This window comes from Nomascus leucogenys, chromosome 8 (genome assembly GCF_006542625.1).
Source record: "Nomascus leucogenys isolate Asia chromosome 8, Asia_NLE_v1, whole genome shotgun sequence".
Taxonomy (NCBI): domain Eukaryota; kingdom Metazoa; phylum Chordata; class Mammalia; order Primates; family Hylobatidae; genus Nomascus; species Nomascus leucogenys.
Window position 1 is genome coordinate 90,895,862 of NC_044388.1, and position 19,300 is coordinate 90,915,161.

General features: G+C 43.2%; 1 protein-coding gene across 2 annotated transcripts in view; it reads right to left on the bottom strand.

Moving 5' to 3' along the window:
* Positions 1 to 270: 270 nt before the first annotated feature.
* The window catches only part of TNFSF8 (TNF superfamily member 8), a 37,929-nt gene continuing 18,899 nt past the window's right edge, over positions 271 to 19,300 (bottom strand). Inside the window, exons 3-5 of one of the 2 annotated variants that reach the window (XM_012509125.2) lie at positions 12,760 to 12,831; positions 11,176 to 11,274; positions 271 to 1,092 (exon numbers count right to left, since the gene is read on the bottom strand). In XM_012509125.2, the coding sequence (XP_012364579.1) occupies positions 1,007 to 1,092; positions 11,176 to 11,274; positions 12,760 to 12,831 (257 nt within the window). In that variant the 3' untranslated portion in view covers positions 271 to 1,006. Of the gene's footprint in view, positions 1,093 to 8,095; positions 11,275 to 12,759; positions 12,832 to 19,300 lie in introns of those variants that run through there. The other variant, XM_003264048.4, reaches the window with a different exon arrangement.

Here is a 19,300-nt window from a genome sequence, read left to right on the forward strand (position 1 = left end):
ACTCCCCTCTCACAGCTGACAATATTGAAAAGTTCAGATAGACAGTGATCATATGGTTCTGTTTGTGGGAGAATTTATTATGTGTGTGTGTGTGTGTGTGTGTGTGTGCTCTAAGTGTGTATATCTAAACATACCTGGAGTCACCAGCAATATATAGCAGGTCCATCAGACATTTTCTGCAAACAGCTCATGGATTCTGGGGCAGCTACTCAACTCTGCCATCACAGCATAAAACCAGCCATAGACTGTACATACATGAACGAATGTGGCTGTGTTCCAATAAAACTTTATTTACAAAAGTAGGCAGAGTCCCCTGAGATTGTAGTTTAGTGATCTCAGAATATAGTATAGTTCTAGACAAGAAATCAGAATACCAGGGGCTCCCACTCTCAGTTCTGCTTCTTCCCAGTTGAGTACACAGCTTAGTTCTCTCTTGTACTATTTGAAAGAATAGTGGTGTAAACTTTAAAGCACTATGCAGACATCTAAGATGGTATTCATTTAATCTTTCATTTAATCAAGAAACATATATCAAATGCCTGCTGTGTCAAAAACTTTCCTAGAACAACAAAGTGATTGTAGATAAGAATGAGTCACCTAAACGTTGGAAAAGGTACCAATACTGGGCTGTAGCGTGATTGTCAGGTTGGGGTCATAGGGTAAGATGACAGCCTGAGAGGTGGGAGTGGGGTTTTCCCCTGAAGGGAATTGATGTTCACACAGTCATACATTTTGGGAAGTGATTAATTCTGGGAAGGAAATGAGTTGGCACTTTGAGTAGGGGGTGGTCAGACTTTTTTCTCTCTCTGGGGCCAGGAAGTGTTGGGCCACGATTCCAAATCATGGACAGGTCTAGATGATTCTGTTTGTGGGGAGTGAACCGTTTCCTGGCTATGTTGGTTTAGGCCAAGAGTGACTGGTACCATCAAGTTCATGACTTTCCACTTAGCAGTGACAGTGACCCAGGGTAGAAGCAGTTCTTGTCTGCAGCAACCAGCATCAAGGTTCAGGGTTGAAGAGTCTCAAGGCAGCAGTGTCCCTTCCCAGAGTCCAGGGTAGAGTATAAATGGTGGAGGATCATGCCACAATAATCTGGAAGAAAGAATAACTTTACTTTGTAGATACCAGCAGAAGAGATGTAATACACTTTGACATTGTTGTTACTCAGAAGCCCACAGTTTAGCAGGGAGGCAAATGTACAATCATGCTGTCATAGTCAGTGTAGTAAGTTTTTAGACAGAAGTGAGAATATCAAGGTCCAGGTTGGATGTCTAATTTAGCCTGGGAGTGGTTCTTGAGCAATAATGTCTGAGTTGAAATTTTATGAATGAGGTCAAATTAACAAGATGTGAATGAAGGGCAAGGACCTTGTGGACAAAGGAATCAGCAGGCACCGTGTCAAGTAGCCTCAGGGTAGTGCAGTGTAGTGTGGTTAGAAATACAGCTCTGGAGCCAAACTGCAGTGGTTACATCTTAGCTCTTCAGCTCATGAGCTGCTGAAACTTAGGCATACTTAAGCATTTCTTCGAGCCTCTGTTTCCTCATCTGCAACATGGGAATGGTCATCTCTATCTCATCAGGGTGAGATGCAGTAGATTACAGTATTTGAAGGCTTCCATGCAGTGCCTGAAACCTGGCAAGCAAGCATTCAGTAAGTATTAGTAATTATATATTTACATAACATAAAGCGGTTTAAGTAAACACATCAAAGGAATGAATGAGGAGGATGAAAAGACCAGAAGACCAGATGCAATTGAGGACTGTGTGAGTGTATGAATGTAATGTTGGTGGTAGAAATGAAGCCTCCTTCAGTGTTTTCTTGCTGTTTACTCATCCCATTGTATTGATCCTGTGATGGATTGTGACCTTTCTTCCCTTGAGGACTGTGCCATATGCTGACTGCATCAGGCCAGCTGGTAAAATGAGACTCATTGTGAGAACGGAAGGCATAGTCAGAATGTCAAGGAGGTTAGGTCATCTGCGTCCCTAGCAATGGAAAGGAAATGATGAAATACTTCAGCTGGTTTTTGCATGGAGCCTCCTGGTTGTGAAGGAGGATCAGCCTTCAAATCAGCTTGTTCCTGACTAGTTTAGCTGATATCCCTGCCTGGTAATTCCCTCTTCCTGTTGCAAGTGAAATCTAAACATTTCCTGAGTGCTGACTTTGTGTAGAACACTGATTTGGGTGCTGGGATTTGGAGATGGATTCTTCTTGTCTTCTAAGTGCTCATTTCTAAGTGAGAAAAGTGTTCATTTCCAGTGCAATCAGTGCTGCTTCTAGAGAGGCACAGGGAGAGGACCCTGATACTGCATCTCCCAAACAGTCAGTTGGTTATCTAGTCCAGTTTTCCCTGCAGGATGAAACCATCCTTTGAGAGTTGGCCTGACAGAGACCTTTGTTGATCCAATGGCTGGCTTTTCTGAATGCAGATGGGAATAGGCTTCAGTGGATTTGAGGAACTTTCACTTTTCTCAAACTTGCATTGATTCATTTTTTCCTACTCCTCTCCCCAAGGTCTAACTCCTTCACAGATACTGAATATGATAAAATACCCCAACAGTTGTACACTTTCCAAGGTTATTCTATGTGTTTGTTCTCCCAACAGCTTCCCATTGTACAGCTGAGAAAATTTAAGTTTAGAAAGTCCCTGTGACTTGCCAAGGTCATAGAGTTAGTAATTGCTTCAGCTCAGATTCAAACTGGCTTCCAATTGCCAAGGCCACTGTTTTTTCCCATCTGCCACCCTCAGACTTGTTTTTTTCTCTTTCCTTGGCTATAGGGAAAGTACAGCCCCCATGGAAGTTTCTAAACTGCATCTAAAGCTTTCGACATATTGTCCAGATTCTTCCTAGTGCTTGCCCTGTATTCCAAGGGAGACAGTTGGACCAAAAGCAGTTGTTAAAAATTCAGTGGTGATCATTACAAATGAATACCATCACGTTGACTTGATGGTTTTGTAGTGTTTAAACCCTCACATTTGCATAAGCAGCAGACAAGGAAGATAAAGTCAATTCATGAAAGTCCACTTGGGGGAAACAGAAACATAACGGATTATCAGCAATCTTCTCCACTTACCAGAAAAAGTCATCCAACTAGTGTTCTTCAGATTGTAAGGTGCACCTGAATCTCTTGGATCATATTAAAATGCAGATTCTGTTCCAGTTTTTAGGTATGTATGAGATGCCTGCATTTTTAACAAGCTCTCTGGTGATAACAGGCACCAGGACATAACTTAGACAGCAAAGATTTAAACCACTGACTCTTAATACTTGGCTTAAGTTTGGGAGCTTAAAATAATCCTGATGCCTGGGTTCTAAATCCAGAGATTCTAATTTAATTGCTCTAGGAAGTGGTCTGGGATTTCAGGATTCTAAGGTATACCAAGGTTTGATTTAAACTTTCTAGTGTATTTCAAAATATCTAGAAGAGGGGATTTTGAATGTTCTCACCTCAAAGAAATAACTGTTTAAAGTAAGGGATATGTAAAAAAGTAAGGGATATGTTCACTATTGCACAATGTATACATGTATTGAAATATCACATTGTGCTACCTAAATATGTACACTATTTTTGTGTCAATCAAAAATAAAACTTAAAAAACTTTCTAAGGTTAATCTCACTATTTCTAATCACAAAATGACTAGAATAGCATATAGATATCTCAGAGATAGGAAGGGCGATGGATTCTACAGCAAATATACCACACCTTGCTCAGAAAAGGGGTTCAATAAAGTAAGCAAAGATTTATTTTTTTCCTTCCATGTTCTCAGATGGCACAGGTAGATTCTGCTTTCTAAAAATTTCACCTTTCTCTAATAGGCATTCTTACCTCCTGAGTGCTGAAAATTCTTTTTTTCCTTCTTTCTTTCTTTTTTTTTGAGATGGAGTTTCACTCTTGTTGCCCAGGCTGGAGTTGCAGTGGTGCAATCTCGGCTCACTGCAACCTCCTCCTCCTGGGTTCAAGTGATTCTCCTGCCTCAGCCTCCCGAGTAGCTGGGATTACAGGCATGTGCCACCACGCCTGGCTAATTTTGATTTTTAGTAGAGACGAGGTTTCTCCATGTTGGTCAGGCTGGTCTCGAACTCCTGACCTCAAGTGATCCGCCCACCTTGGCCTCCCAAAGTGCTGGCATTACAGGCATTAGCCACTGTTCCCGGCCTGAAAATTATTTCTAAGAAAAATAGAGCCTTTCAATTAACATTTCCATATTTTGAAAAGAACTGTTTTTTTCTTTTGTTTTGGTATGGCTTATTTGATATCTTTTCCTTAAAATGGACTTATGTTTAAAGTGGTTTTCTTTGCTTATTCATTTAAGAAATATGTATTGAATGGCCATCTACTATGTCCTACCTAGGAATTGGGCTGCGCTGTGAGTACCCAGTGCTAAATAAGATTGATAGAGTTCCTGCCTTCTGGGAATTTGAATGTTGGAGAGGAATGATAGAGAGAACCAGGGGTGAAGGGTAAAGTGTCATGCAATTAAGCATGGGGAAGTATGGAAGGTGACAGCAAGGTATTAAGTGAAGCCGGCAGAGTCAGGAAGACTTCTCTGAGGAGGTGACATTGAAATGGAAATCAGAACAATGATAGGAGTTAATCAGGCAAAAGAGTGTGACAGGAGTATCCTAGGCGGAAGAAAAATTATCTGCAAGCTTCTGGTGGCTAGGCAGAGCATGGAAGATTGGAGGAACTGGAAGGAGTGCAATGTGATTTGATCACAGAGCACAAGGAGGTGGGGCTGAGCACAAAACTAGAGAGACATTCAGGAGTTAGATAGGGAGAGACCTGGTGGAAAGAGCTTAGAGTTTAGGAAGGCTATGTTCATAGTGACTGGAGTGTGGAATGTGGAGTTAGGCAAACTTGGTCTTAAATCCCAGCTCTACCATCCACTGGCTGTGTGACATTGGCCATGCTCCTCAACGTCTCAGACTCTCAATGTCCTTATGTGAAGAATGGGGATAATGATGCCTATTTTTTTTTTTTTTTTTGAGACGGAGTCTTGTTCTGTTGCCCAGGCTGGAGTGCAGTGACATGATCTCGGCTCACTGCAACCTCTGCCTCCTGGGTTCACGCAATTCTCCTGCCTCAGCCTCCCAAGTAGCTGGGATTACAGGTGTACACCACCACGCCTGGCTATTTTTTTGTATTTTTAGTAGAGACGAGGTTTCACTATGTTGGCCAGACTGGTCTCGAACTCCTGACCTCGTGATCCGCCTGCCTCGACCTCCCAAAGTGCTGGGATTACAGGCGTGAGCCACTGCGCCTGGCTCAATGATGCCTATTTCATTGGGTTGCTTTGAAGATTAAATAAGTGAGGGCAGGAAAAGTCATAACATGTAAGAGCTCGATAAATGGTTATTATCACTATCAATTCCAAGAACAATCGGGAGATGCTATTGCTGTCTGGAGATGGGCTTTATCAGGAGTAAGACTGGAGGCAATGCTGTGAGTTAGGACGTATTGAGAGTGGTAGCTGGAACTAGGAAACTGGAGGAATTAGTTGGGTGTTAATTGAGTAGGAAGTGAGAAGAAGGATCTTTAGAGACTGAGATAGTCCTTGAGATTTGGAATGTAGGAATAGTGTTAAGTTCAGGATGAGTATGGTGAGGTTGGTTTGTACATAATGGTGAGGTCAGTTTGTACGTGTTGTTATTCATGAGGAATCAGTTGCAGAGAACAGACTTCACGTTAGCTTGTTTGGCAGGAAGGGGTTTATCACAGGGTATTAAATTAAATGGCTTGTAGAATTGTCAGGAGGGCTGAGGAAACAGAATCGAGATTGAGCTTTCAGGAGAAACCTATAATATGACTCCTAGGAACTGGGCTGCTATAGTAGCTGCTGTCTCTTCAATAATCTTGCAATCAGGAAACTTGCCCCTCTAGAACCACAAAACTACTGCCGCGAACAGGAAACCACTACAATCAGGAAGCCGCTCCTGCTGCCGGGCTCCAGAACCAGTGCACATCTGCAACAGACGACATCAGCAGAACGGATGCTTCTCCCCCACCACCTAGGCTCACCCCAACTGCTAAGCTCGTATTTGAACATTAAAACCTCTGCAAACAAAGCTGCAGAAAAACCAAACACCTCCACAGCTGTGCTTGCTAGCTGGATGGACAAACATTCCAAAATTCTGTCCATTTCAGACTAAATAATACTAGAGCCTGAGCTGCAAAAGAATAAGGAAAGTATATTTTTAGCATTCCAACACGTGGAGCAGGAGAAGGCACACTAGAATAGGATTTTGGAAATGTGGGTTGTGACTTAAGAGAGCATCATAAAATCAATTCAGGTGGTCACAGTAAGTTCTTTTTTTTCTTAGTCCTCGTTGGCAACATGACATTTCTTCTTCTGGGTCATGGTGGAAAAAAACCCTGGAAAGTCATTATACGATACATTGAGTGACAATCTTCCATTGCAGAGTTTCAGGAGAGAACTGTGAGAAGAGCCCATGGGGAATATGGACATTTGATCTTGGGGGATAAATCTTCTGGAGCTGTGCTTGTCCTTCACGCTTTCTCGTGTTTGTTTACTCTCCAGGAAGAGAGCTAGATCCAGGGAAGGCCCAGAGTGCATTGAAAGGCATGTTTCAAACCCATGCTAATGAGGGCTGATTTTGCAGTGGCTTGGCAGAGCTGTAGCACACACCATGTTGGACTGTAAACTGACCTGGCACTCACTGGCACTTGGGATATGTGTGTTGAAAGAATGTACAGAGCAGAGAAGTACTTAGAAAGTATGGAAGGAGCCATTCAGATTCCAGAGACTAAGCTCCAGGTCATGAGCTCTGATCACAGAGGGGTCTAAACCCTCGCTAGCCATGGTTAACTCAGTGTCTTTGTGACACCATTTATAATTTTCCAAGAATATTTTTGCCGTATAGAAAAATGGCAACTAGGGATGGGAGGTGTGCAAGAAAATGTGCTTATTGTAGCTTTGTGTATAACAGCAAAAACCTAAAAGCAAATTAAATGTTCTTGCATAGAAGAATGGACAAACTATGGTATATTCAAACAATTAAATATATAGCAGTTACTCTACCAAAACTCTACTATTTAATTCCTTCTCAGAATCTCCAGTCACATAAAGGATGGCTCAGAGAATAGCCTAGTGCCCTAAGAGGTTTCGATGTGGACAAGAACTAAAGAGAGGAAGTGCTGAGGGAAGCTGGCAGAATCTGTCAGACAAGGGAGCCTCCCACAATTCCAGGAATACCACTTATTCTGGGATGGAAGGGACAAACCCTTAAATTAAGAGGATGGAGAAGTCAGCCTGTATCATCTCTAGAACACTCCTGAGAGATCTGCCAGGATTGATGGAAGTCTCATTGGATGGAAGCCCAGCAAGGAGCAGACACTTGCGAAGTCCTCAAGTGTGGTTAGTGAGAGAGCTGGTATTTGAGCCCAGTCTCATATTCCAATCTCCATTATTTCCCACCAGCTTTGATAGGGCCTCCTGTAGCCTTTCTGCAATTCCTCAGGTCACATCTTTCCAACCTTGCTTTGGACAGTCCCCCACATTCAGAGGTTTCCTCTGCTCTTCCCTGCTCTCGCACTGGTCACTCCAGGACAGCAATTTGAATGTGAGACACAGGTGGTCTCTATCCTCTACAGACTCAGTACATGGTCAATATACGATTCAGAAAAGGGTTAGAGGCCGGGTGTGGTTGCTCACGCCTGTAATCCTAGCTCTTTGGAAGGCCATGGTGGGCAGATTGCTTGAGGTCAGAAGTTCGAGATCAGCCTGGCCAACATGGTGAAACCTCGTCTCTACTAAAAACACAAAAATCAGTGGGTATGGTGGTGTGTGCCTGTAGTCCCAGCTGCTCAGGAGGCTGAGGTAGGAGGATCACTTGAACCCAGGAAGGGGAGGCTGCAGTGAGCCGAGATCGCACCACTCCACTCCAGTTTGGATGACTCTACATTGACTTGTTATTTTTTTATCAGCTCACTCACCATCTTCCTCTACAAGTTCTGCAAGTACACTGAGTGTGTGTGTGTGTGGTGGGGAGGTGGGGTTCGGAGGGTAGGAGGAAGGGAACGAGCTCAAGTTGAGTTTTTACCAAAGAGGCATATGTTTTAGGTAGCCTGGGTTCCCAGTTAGATAAAGTATTTATTTTACTTGCATAGATATCATTTTGCTCGCGGAATATCATTTGCTCATAACATTCCCAGGGGCTGATTAACCCTCAAGAGTAACAGAATTTAGTTTTAAACTTCCTGGGTTGCCCACTCCCTACATATCTATCAGTTGAGTTATTAATGATTATTCTCTTTTTTTTTTGTTTGGTTACATTATTCATTTAAATGATGTACCCCTTGTGTCTTTAGGTGTTGGCTTTCTTAGCATTGCTTGACAGAGACTGAGATTAGAAACCACTCACAGTGCAAAAGTCAGGCACCTCTGCTCAGAGAACAGTTGGTGAAAAATGAAAATGGAATCTTTCTTGAGTTAGAATGTGAGATGGCAAAAAATTTGCTTAGTTAACACACAGTTGGGTTGCATATACCTTTTCAAGAAAGCATGAGTTGGTTTAAGCAAGATTCATTTGTCCTATGCGGTTAGTGTGTGACTCAAATGCCAGCCCTTTCCCTGTTTTTTTTAGCCTTGAGTCTCAAAGTCTGTTTTTTACCACAGACCACTTGGCTTGCTGAATTCAACACCTCTTCGAATGCCTGCTTCTCCCAAAGAATCTACTCACAGAAAGAGTTAAAGAGAAATGTAGACTTTACTAAATATTTCATAGAGGAGACCTAGGAGGAGGTTGACACAGCACACTGCTCAGCAGATGACCGAAAATTTTCCCTTAGCCATTTTTGTTCTCTCAAGTCCCTCTCATCCATACCACCACTGCTGATTTGTTCTTTCTTTTTTTCTTTTAAATGTTTTCCAGCTTTTCTTCTGACAAACTTTGCTGGAGTCTTACTCCTTTTCTCTCCTTCTTGAGAAAAATGCAAATTTCGCTCCATGTTTTGGTATAGCAGGGAAGCTTCCATCTTTTTTTACTGAAGCATAACTTCAGGGCCTACATTCCATCTCAAACGGCTTGTCAAGGTCCTTCCACAAATAAGATGTTCCTCCAAAGGTGATGTACAGATGCCAAGTTGGATATAGCTAGAGAAATCTCATGGCTACCCCAATCAAGAGAGAGGTTGCCATTTCTCAGAAGTCCTCCTCCTCACTTCCAGGGTCATCATTGTCTGTCAACAACTTTGTGGGGATTTAAAAACCCTCACGGAACTGGTTTTCTGAGAGGTGTTTGAAGCAGGAATATATTATGTGGGAGATGGAGCAGCCATTCCCTGGCTAGATGACCACATCACTGTTGCACACTGATTGTTTGCTAAAGGCACAATGCTTTCCTGAACAGAAATGAAAAATGCCTGCTGCTCAATTATTGTCAATCTAACTGGAATAGAGTCAGACCTCGTCAGATGGTTTCCCAAACACCCAGATGGTCTCTTAGATTCTGGATGGTCAGCATGGTAGTTCTTTCCATTACATCCTTGAGATCCTGCTGTTCACACCATTCAGCAGGGCACCCTGAACCTTGTCCCTATATTCTGGCTCTGCTGAGATGAGATGCAGTCAGGTGCTACTAGTGTCTTCAATTTTATACTGGGGTAGCAGAGCCTTATTTTGGTTGGAGAGCTTCCAAAATTGTGTCTGGAATCTCAGTTCCCAGGGTCTGGTCTTCTGAGATGGAAGAGGTTTTGAAGCAATTCAAACCCAGTCCTTTCATTTTCTAGACTTGGATCCTGAGTTCCAGGGAGGGGAAGGTATAGTGAATTCTTATAATTTTATGTTGCCTTGGCAACCATTTTGTATACAAGTTTAATTTTCTCATACCAGAAGCTGGGCTTAGTCACCCTTGATATGGGTTTCCAGTTCTATACCACACCTCTGGCCAGAGACAAGAACTTAGAGGCATCTCTCCTGCCTAGCAGACTAGATTCCCCACTTCTCTGTTGCTGCCTTCAGACAGACCATTCAGGCCTTTGCCAGTGAATTGAGAGTGACCACACCCTATTTATTTACCTATATTGTTAACTGCCTTGCTGTCTCTGTCTGACTTCTCATTCCTGCCTCATGTAACCTGGAGAAGGAGGACTGCCCTTCAGACTCATTATGCCCTTTCTGTCCAGGATCTGTAAGTAAAAGTCTTTGAACTTGTTTTCCATTGTGGTGGTGTATTAAATTTGTGCTTTCCATCTCAGGAACAGGGGGCTGTCCCAGGCCTGGTTTTCCCTGGGGGTTCCTAGGGGTGGGGTCATATGGAGCACAAGATCAGCCTCCCAGCACCAGAGTGATAGTCAGACAGGCATAAACTGGGCATGGTTCAGTCACAAGTATATCTGCCAGTATAGGGAAGTTTCCTGTGTGAGAGAGTCCTTGATCGCGACTTGGACAACTAAGCATTAGGCCATCTGCAGGTAAAAGAAGTATCCCGTGAAGGGCACAGTGTAAACACTCACACCCAGCTCCCCTTCATTTCCCATTAGGGCAGAGTTGCTAGCTGCTCTGGTACTGGAGCCCCATTTTATCTGGAGGCTCTCAAAACAGAAGAAATAGATCAAGACCATACAGTGAATGAGTGGTTGGGCTGGGACATCCATTCATCCTTTCTGATTCCCATGTGGGGCTCTGCCCACCGCACTGCATTGCTTCCCTGCCTGCTATCTGAAAGATACTTCACTCAAAACTCTCTTTTTAACCCTGGAGCTGTATCTTTCCAAGAGACAGAAGGAGAAGTATACTATTTAATATCCTGTGTAGTTCGTCTTGGTCTAAAGTTTTCTTTTTGCCCAAGTGTTTGGAGGGATGAAATACTGTATGGTAGAGAGGTGCTTTCTTCCTGAAGGCCAAGAGAAACTGTTCAGTCTGAATTACTGTATAAGAAGATGGACAACACATTCTCAAGAGGAAAGGTGCTTGTATCTATGTACTGGAATGTATCCACATTGACTGATATGGTGGTGTTGACCTGCAGGTAATCCAGCAAGAATTGAGAGAGATTCTGGTATACGTGTTTGGTTTGCATTCCAGACTCACACACTGTCACCAGGGCCTGTTTTTTGATATGCTTGTTGATGAGAAGCTCCAACTTCAGATCGACAGAATTATTTGGGCATTGTACGAGAAACTGCAGTTGGCAAATGATGAAGTACAAACCAGGGAATTGGATCACCAGATTCCCATCCTGATATCTGACTCCATGGAGAATGCCATCTTTGTTCCAAGACAACTTGGTTTTGTTTAGATGCTTTGCCACTAGAAAGATAAGTATAGAAAACAGAATTATTGAGAAGATTGTAGGTACACATTGCAAAATTCTAAGTCTTTATTCAAAGTTTCCCATTCAGAAAACATTCCCATGTTTTCTGTAATGTTCTAATCATCTGAATATCTTCCATGTTACTCCCTCTAGAGTCTACTTATTACTCAAGGCACAGGTATAAAACCACCCCTCTTCCTTTTCTTCAATGCTCAAAGCTGGAGGGTCAGAACACACATGGTACTTTACTTCTACCTCCTATAGAATGGTTTTCCACTGAATCAGTATCATATTATTCTATGATGACAATGATGATCTTTCCCTTTTCAGACTATAAGCTCCTGGACTCTGTTCTCCACAAGGTCAGAACTATTATGTTCATTTATCATGAATGGGCATTGCAAAAGGTATCAGAGATAGGAAATTCAATAATATTGTTTGATAGACATTGCAGAAAGTACAAGGTAGGACATTCAATAATATTATTCAGTTAATATCCAATTTAGGTACGAAGATGTCCAGGAGAATCGCCATTAATTTTCACGTTAAGATGTATCCTCTAACGGTTCATTGTCTGAACTTTTGAATGCCTTCTTCCCTTCAAAGGGCAGCCAAAAAAAATTGTGTAGGTCCCCCATGTGCTTATTAAGGGGCTCTTGCCATCTGGGATTTATTGAAAAGCAGAGAATTAGCAGACCCTCTAAGCTGACAAGTTTGTGTTCGAAGGTGAGTCTCTAAGTCCTAACACGTGAAAATTAGCACTGACTGGTAAGGGTGACTTTCAGGGCCAGGAAGCTGGCATGCTAGTTTTAATTGCTTCCATGCTTTCCCTTTAAATCTCGTTGCAATTCAACTGAAGAGTGAGAACTAATCTAACGGCAAAATTGAATTTTTAAAATGAGCAGGATGGCTATTCAGAGAATCTTGGCCATCTCTCTCTCATTCTGGAGTCTAAAGTGTCTCTTATTGCTTCATTTGTAAGGGACCTCTTACCTGAAGCACACTGCGATATGCAAATCGGCCCTGTGCTGACATGTTCATTAAGCTGTCAATCTGGGGACAAGGCAATTTTATGGTTCCCTTGTGAATAACTTCATAGAGGCAGAGATTAAGTGCTTGCCTCCCTTGCATTAGGAAAAGGACTGTGTACTTTGCTGAAACTGGTAGGTAGCTGAATAAGGAGGGGTGAGGGGTGGGGGCAGTGGCGGTGGGGACCATGAATGCCCACAGAGGCCAAGTAGGCAACATAAAGGAGTGAATGGGGCTGAGGAAAGAGGAGCCTTGTAGCTTTGGAGAATAACGCTCTCCCCGCTAAGACATTCAAATTCAAATTACAAAAACATATCCTGCAGACTAAACAGTACACATCTGCAGGTCACATTTGGCCATGGGACTCTAATTGTGACTTCTGGCTTAAAAGTTGCTGAAAAGCCACAGAAGCGGTTTTCATATGTTTAGGTTTCCTGGGTTTGGTTACTGACCTTGGAGGTAGGCCCATGACTTCTTGAATGGAGCCCTTTTCAGGATACATAAGAGGTCTTCTGAGCAATTTCCTAAAAATAAGGAGACGGTACATTAAAATGTCTTCTGCCGTTCTGGGATCTGGAGATACCTGATCTTTTTCTACAACACTTTGATGGAGACAATTACCATTCTGTTTTCCATTTTGAGAATAAGGAGAAAAGCTCTTTATTTCTCATTTTGCCATCAGATATTTTAGGATTTTAATTTTTTAAATTTATTTTTATTGATTGCTTCCACTTGGGCTTTTATGGAAGACGGTAGAAATCAGGGAAGGAAATAAACATGACATGCATTCCTATAATGTGTCAGGTGCCATTTTCTGCCACTATACCTATTTCATCTCCTTAATCTCAGCAGCAACTCTATGACAGGGGTATTATTAAGCCCCTTTTACAGATGGGAAAAAAATCTGGAGACCAGGCAGGTGAAATACATTGTTTCATGGCACCTTGCCAGGCAGTGGTAGTGAGAATGATAATACTGATAGTAAATACTGTCAACTTACCTACCACACGGCAGAAACTAGTCCGGGTACTTTTAAAGCTGGGTAATATATCAGCTGATCTAGTTCTCAGACTAATCCTGCAGAGTTAAGTTTGATGCCTAGAGCTGGTCCATACCATCACCTAAGTTCAGGCAAGTTTGTGTAAATGCTGGAATTGCCCATGGCTAATTCCAGAGGCCGGGTTTCCTGGTCTAGGCTATTGTGCTAGACCACGAAGATAAAAACATCTTGGTGTTCAATTTTAAGAGGACACAGGGTTAAAGAAATCTTAGTAGAAGTCCTACTATTTGGAGCTTCCTTGGCAGAGGCAAACATAATATTATGTTATTGTGGTATTTAAGAGATAAAAATATTTTTCATGTATTCACTAGTGATGGTGGCTTAGCTTTTTTTTTTATTGTAGTAACTACTTAATATTTTGTATGCAAAGATTCCAGTTATACATTTCCTGCAATGACTCTTGAATTCAACTTATTCAGAGCGAATCTCTTCTTTGATCCTTGGTTTCCCCATGTGTAAAACTGGGCGATCTTTGACCTGACATGGACATCTTTTCAAAGATATCATCAGAGATGACCATGTAGTCCATCCATCAGACAGTAGGCAGCCAAAGCCCCATTCAATGGAGCAGCCACACCCTGGGATGTTTGCTCACTGCATAGCCGAGCAGTACCTGCTGGGCTCACAACCTTTCCCATTGCAATCTCTGCCCAGCCCTGAGAAAGTCCCTCCTGGCCATCCTCATAGCTTCATGGGGGCTTTGGAGTGGTTGAAAGTTAAATGAAGAGTTCCCTCTGCTGTCTGAACAGGCTCACTGCGAGAGGCACTCCCGGCAGAAGCAGGGGCAGGTTTCCTCCTTATCTGCTGCATCCACATAGAGCTTCTGGTCCAAAGCTGTCTTGGTGGTGAAGGCCAGTGCGTCAGCTGTCACTCCCTTGGTTTCATCCTCATGCATCCTCTGATCAGTGCTCTGGTCCTGCCTGTTGCAGCCCATGGCCCACACTCCTGGGGTCTGTAGTCAGAACCCCAACACTAATGGCTGCTTATGCTCCTAATGGACTTTGACTATGGTTAGAGAGTCCTCCTGGCCTAACCTCCTACTCTAAGCTGTAGAACATCAAGCCAGGGAGACAGACCTGGCTGTCTGTTTGCATGGAAGCCCTTTCTGACTCCTTTTGCCTGCAGGATCAGGCCCAAGCTCCTCAGCATGGCTTTCATGGTCCCCAGTATTCTGACTCCTACTGAACTCTCTGGTCTCACCCCTCACCTTCCCTCCTCCCCTTTCCCTTTATGTTCCAATAGTAATAATAATGAGGAGGAACAGTGATAATAATATGAATGATCATAACTAATACATGTTGAGTGATAGCCATTTTCCAGGTACTCTGCTAAGTATGCTACATGCATTATTTCATTTAATTCTCACAACCACACGACGAGGGAGGTACCATAATTAAGTCTATCTTGTACATAAGGAAATGGACCCTTTTAAAGGTTAACTGACTTGTTCACATTCACACAGGTAGTCAGGGGTGGAGTAGAGATCCAAACTCAGGCTGCCTGACCACTGCCTGAATGGATTCCTGACCGCTGTCCTGGAGTTTGGGGCTTTGCAGTCCCCCTAAACATACCATTTAGGAATGTTGATTTATCATTACACCTTGGCACTTGCTGGGCTCTCTACCTGGACTGCCTCCTTCACCAGGCAAGTTTTTCCTCATTTGAAACACAGCCTGGCAGTCAGCTCCTCCAGGATACTTCCCTTTGCCTATTTGCCCTTTCTATTAGACAGTGAACCCTCAGGGCACAGACTCCTGTTTATAAACCCCCACTGCCCAGCCTAGCAGATGCTCTGTAAATGTTTGTTGAATTGAATCACCTAGTTCATCTTTCTTGTTTCCCTCTGTGGATACAGAGTAAGTACTTAGGACAACAGTGAGGTGAATCAGGATGCTTGGCTTGCCTTTTGCCTGAGGGCTAGAATAACACAGGGCCTCATTCTCCCACTGGCTTTGCAGGTCAGGCTAGATTCGATGGGAAGATAAGACTCATGCCTTGGGCTGAGGCCAGCACAAAACATCAAGAACAGGCTCTGCTCATTGGCCGAAAGCCCCCTCACACTGTGCTCCTTACCCCTTATGGCAGGTGAGCCTCTGTAAACAGGTGGCTGGAGAAGTGCAAGCCCAGGCTTGCCTCTCACACATTCTGTTTCTTTTGTTGTTTTTTCCCCTTTGGGTTGACCTCAGTTGTAATTCTGAGAAACCCGAGGATGGAAAAAAAAACCTTATTTTGAAACATTTGCATTTCCTGAAGTCAAATGGCATGGTATATTTTAGTTTTTCTTTAAAAATCATTTAGATGGTTTCTAGCTAAAGGGAAAAACACAGGCAGCCCTTTTAGGAATGATGTTGCCAGAGCTGGTTCAGAAAGGGGCTAAAAGCAGGACGCTAGAGGAGCTATTGAGGGAAGGGGCTGTTAAACTTGGAGAAGACCCCAGAGGAGGGCACAGCCTCTGTCCTTCAATGCTTGATGAGGCTGTCGGCACACCATGGGGCCCAAGTACTAAACCTCCAAGTGGAAGAGGAAGGAGATGAAGCCCTCAGCTAAGAGCTAACACTGCTCTAATCCCCATTTCTCAGATGCAGCAATGGAAAGACGTACACTAAAAACACCTATGTCACACTGTGAGTCACAGTGCTGGCAGCTCACAGAGTTGACCAGTCAGTGCTGCTCATAAAAGAGGTGGGCTGCTTTGGAGGTCATGAGGCTCTTGTCAAGAGCTAGATGAACATTTCATGGGTCATCAGCCATGTGGCCTGAGTCTTCTCATCACCCTGTGAGTCTATGATGTAACTTTCTTTTTTGGTTATGAAGACAGAAAAACATGACTTATAAATAGTGGCATTACATGCAGCTGAAATTCTGCAATGTCCCTGGAATGCTGAAGGCTGGGAGCAGAGGGAGCAAAAAGTGATGCCTGGAGAGGTTTAGTTTGAAGAACAGAGCCTCAGAGTGGGGGAAATGAGAACTGTCTGCAAGTCACAGCTGAGTTGATGACCTGGGAGTTAGAATCCTGGGATTTCTCCTCTCTGGGCTCTAGTGTCCCTATTAGGTTTGTGCAAAAGTAATTGTGTTTTGGCATTAAAAGCAATAACAAAAACTGCAATTACTTCTGCACCAACATAATAGATGAAGAGCAGTGTGGATTTGATGATCTATCTAAAAGGGCCTACCTAGCTTATTTCAGCAGGCTGTACAGACTCAGCCATCCTCTACCAGACCTGCTGGTGGTGGGGGTGGGAAGGTTTGGGATGGGGAGTCAGTCCCAGCTGCACCTGTCTATCTTTGTGGACATGTTGCATTACCCAAGGTAGGAGACTGTGTCTTCACACATTCAGGTTTTCAGACACCTGCAGTAGTAGAACAGAACATTTTAGCTCTGAGGACAATCTAAGTTATGAATAGTCTGGTTCTGTAAGGATTTGCATAGTTTGGAGAAATGAAAGTTCCCTGAGATCGCCTGGTTCAGGCTTGGTGAACACATAACTCATGTGCTCCTCAATGTTGCCCCTATGGCAGGCTGCTCCTAGGTCATCCAGAGAGTGAGTGAGAGAGACAGGACCAGAGACCAGGGTTCATTGCTCCTTCTGTACGGCAGTCTATCTTTCAGACAACCCGAGCACTGCGTGAACTTCCCAGAGGACCAAAGCCTTCAGATGCATCAGCTTTGTAAATCACCTTTCCAAGCTTTAGCCTCTTCTAGAAGGATCATGGGACTTTCTGTGGTTTTGTTTGAGAGGCTGAAGAGAAAGATGTGTCAACAAAACCCTCCTGGCCAGTTTCACACAGAGGAGAGAGATAGAAAGAGAGGTTGCTCGAGGTGGTTGAAAGGACCATGTTCTAGAAGGTCAAGATTATGGCAACCTTAAGACTAGCTTTCACCTTGAGATTTCACAATGTTGGACAGAAAGGGTCATTAAATGCCATGCCAACAGAGATCCTAGTTTTAGAAGTGGCGAGACTGAACCCAGGGAGACTAGGGTCTGGCCCAAGACCCCACAGTAGGTAAATGGTGGAGCTGGGTTCAGAACACAGGGCTTCTGACTCCTAATCCAGGGCTCTTCTCTGACTTTCAGCATTCCTGTGGAATAGGAAGGGTTAAATGCAGGAAGAAGTGGGTTTGCAGCCACTACAGACACTGGAACTGAAAACTGACAAGACAGCTGGAGGTGCTGGGAAAACAAGCACTAATGAGCTCCTGGGTTCCGTCTTGTGGGAGAAGGCCAGCAGATGACTTCAGGCCCGTGTGCTGAACACTGCCAATTTACAAGTCATGGGCACATAAAGATGCAAATATGCTCAAGGCGGCTCTACCATGGCAAAACAAACCAAGCCAACCATCCCAGCCAGATGGTATGTGGTTTGAGTGCCAGGTACCTTCCAGATGTACAGCACCTTTGATATAAGAACAAGGAAGACAGGATGCATCGCAAAAAGAGCACCTGAGTTCTGGTCAGAGCTTTTAGCTCTGGATCTGTCATTCCCCCTTACTGAGCCTCAGCTGCCACATCCACTAAGTGAGAATTAAAACAATCAACCTAAATGTATGGATGTCATGAAGATGCAATGAGACCGTGGATGTAAGGTGATCAGTGCGGCCTGTGGCTAGAGGAGACACTCAGTAAAGTAGATTCTTTCTGCCTTACTCCTCTTTTCTTTGTTGTTATAGTGACACAGTTTAGCAATGCCACTTAGCAGAGTGAATTGGCAGATGAAATGCTCATTAAAATGAAGCTCATGATGTTATCTGATAGACGGGAGCTCCTCAGTTAAGTACCTAAGTGTTTAAGGCTATCTGATGCTTCCAGGAATGTGTGCCGAATCCTCTTTACGTTTGTTGAAAAATGTTTTAATCCTTCCAAGAAGGAAAGGGATTAACCTAATGACTCTGCATCTGCCATGCCCTGGCTTCTTCATTCCAGGCTTCAGGGAGAATATCCAGGAGAGTCCCAACAGTGACATCTAGAGGACAGTCTCTCCCCTCTGGATAAAATTTGGATTCAAAGTGAGTCCTTAACCTGAACAAGGGTCATTTCAACTATTAGGTTGGTGCAAAAGTAATTGAGGCTTTTGACCATTTCCTTGATATCACTAAGTGATATCACTAAGCCAACTGGTAATAGAGAGATAAACTGCACAATGGACCATTTGTTAAACAAAGGACCACTAGGTGACCCTGATTTCCAAAAGGATTTGGAGAATGCCCATATGAACACACTTAGTGCTGACTGAGCACATAGGAAGTGATCAGTAAATATAAATTAAGATCAAGCTGGAATTCATTTAAATAATTTAAATCCTGCCTCCCCCCACCCCCCACCCCACCTACTTTCCTTGGGATGTTAATGTCTTTTCAGTCCTGACTGGTTGCAGTGTATCTGCAACAGTTAGTAAACCTATCTGACACTATGGGCATTTCCCTGGAATTCGTTTATACTAAACACAGGTTGAATTGACATGACTGTGGGTAAGTAAGAAGCATCTTTAAAGTCTATAATTTAAAAGGAAAGGTGAGTCTGGAGACATAGGGTAAAATCTGCTAACATTTTAATAACCTTAAAAAAAAAACACTCCCTAGCTGTTCAAAATGCAAAAGTATGGCAGCAATTTTAGAAAGTTTGTTTTGGGTTCAAATCAATTAATTTTAGAAAGTTAGACAGACTTGGGTTCAAATTCCACCTCTGCCATTGCTAGCTGTGTGACTTTGCAAAAATCATGCAGCCTCTTTGAATTGTCCTTTTTTCTTCTTAAAATTGAGAATAATAAAATAACTATCATGGAGAGTTGTAGGGAGGATTAAATGAGATAATGCATAAAAATGAGCCTGGTGTCTACCACCCAAACTATACCAAACAGTGGTTGAGTCCTTTGCCCTAGTCCATGGTTTGTGCTGCTTGAAATGTAGAAACTTAAGCCAACACATGTTGTGTCTA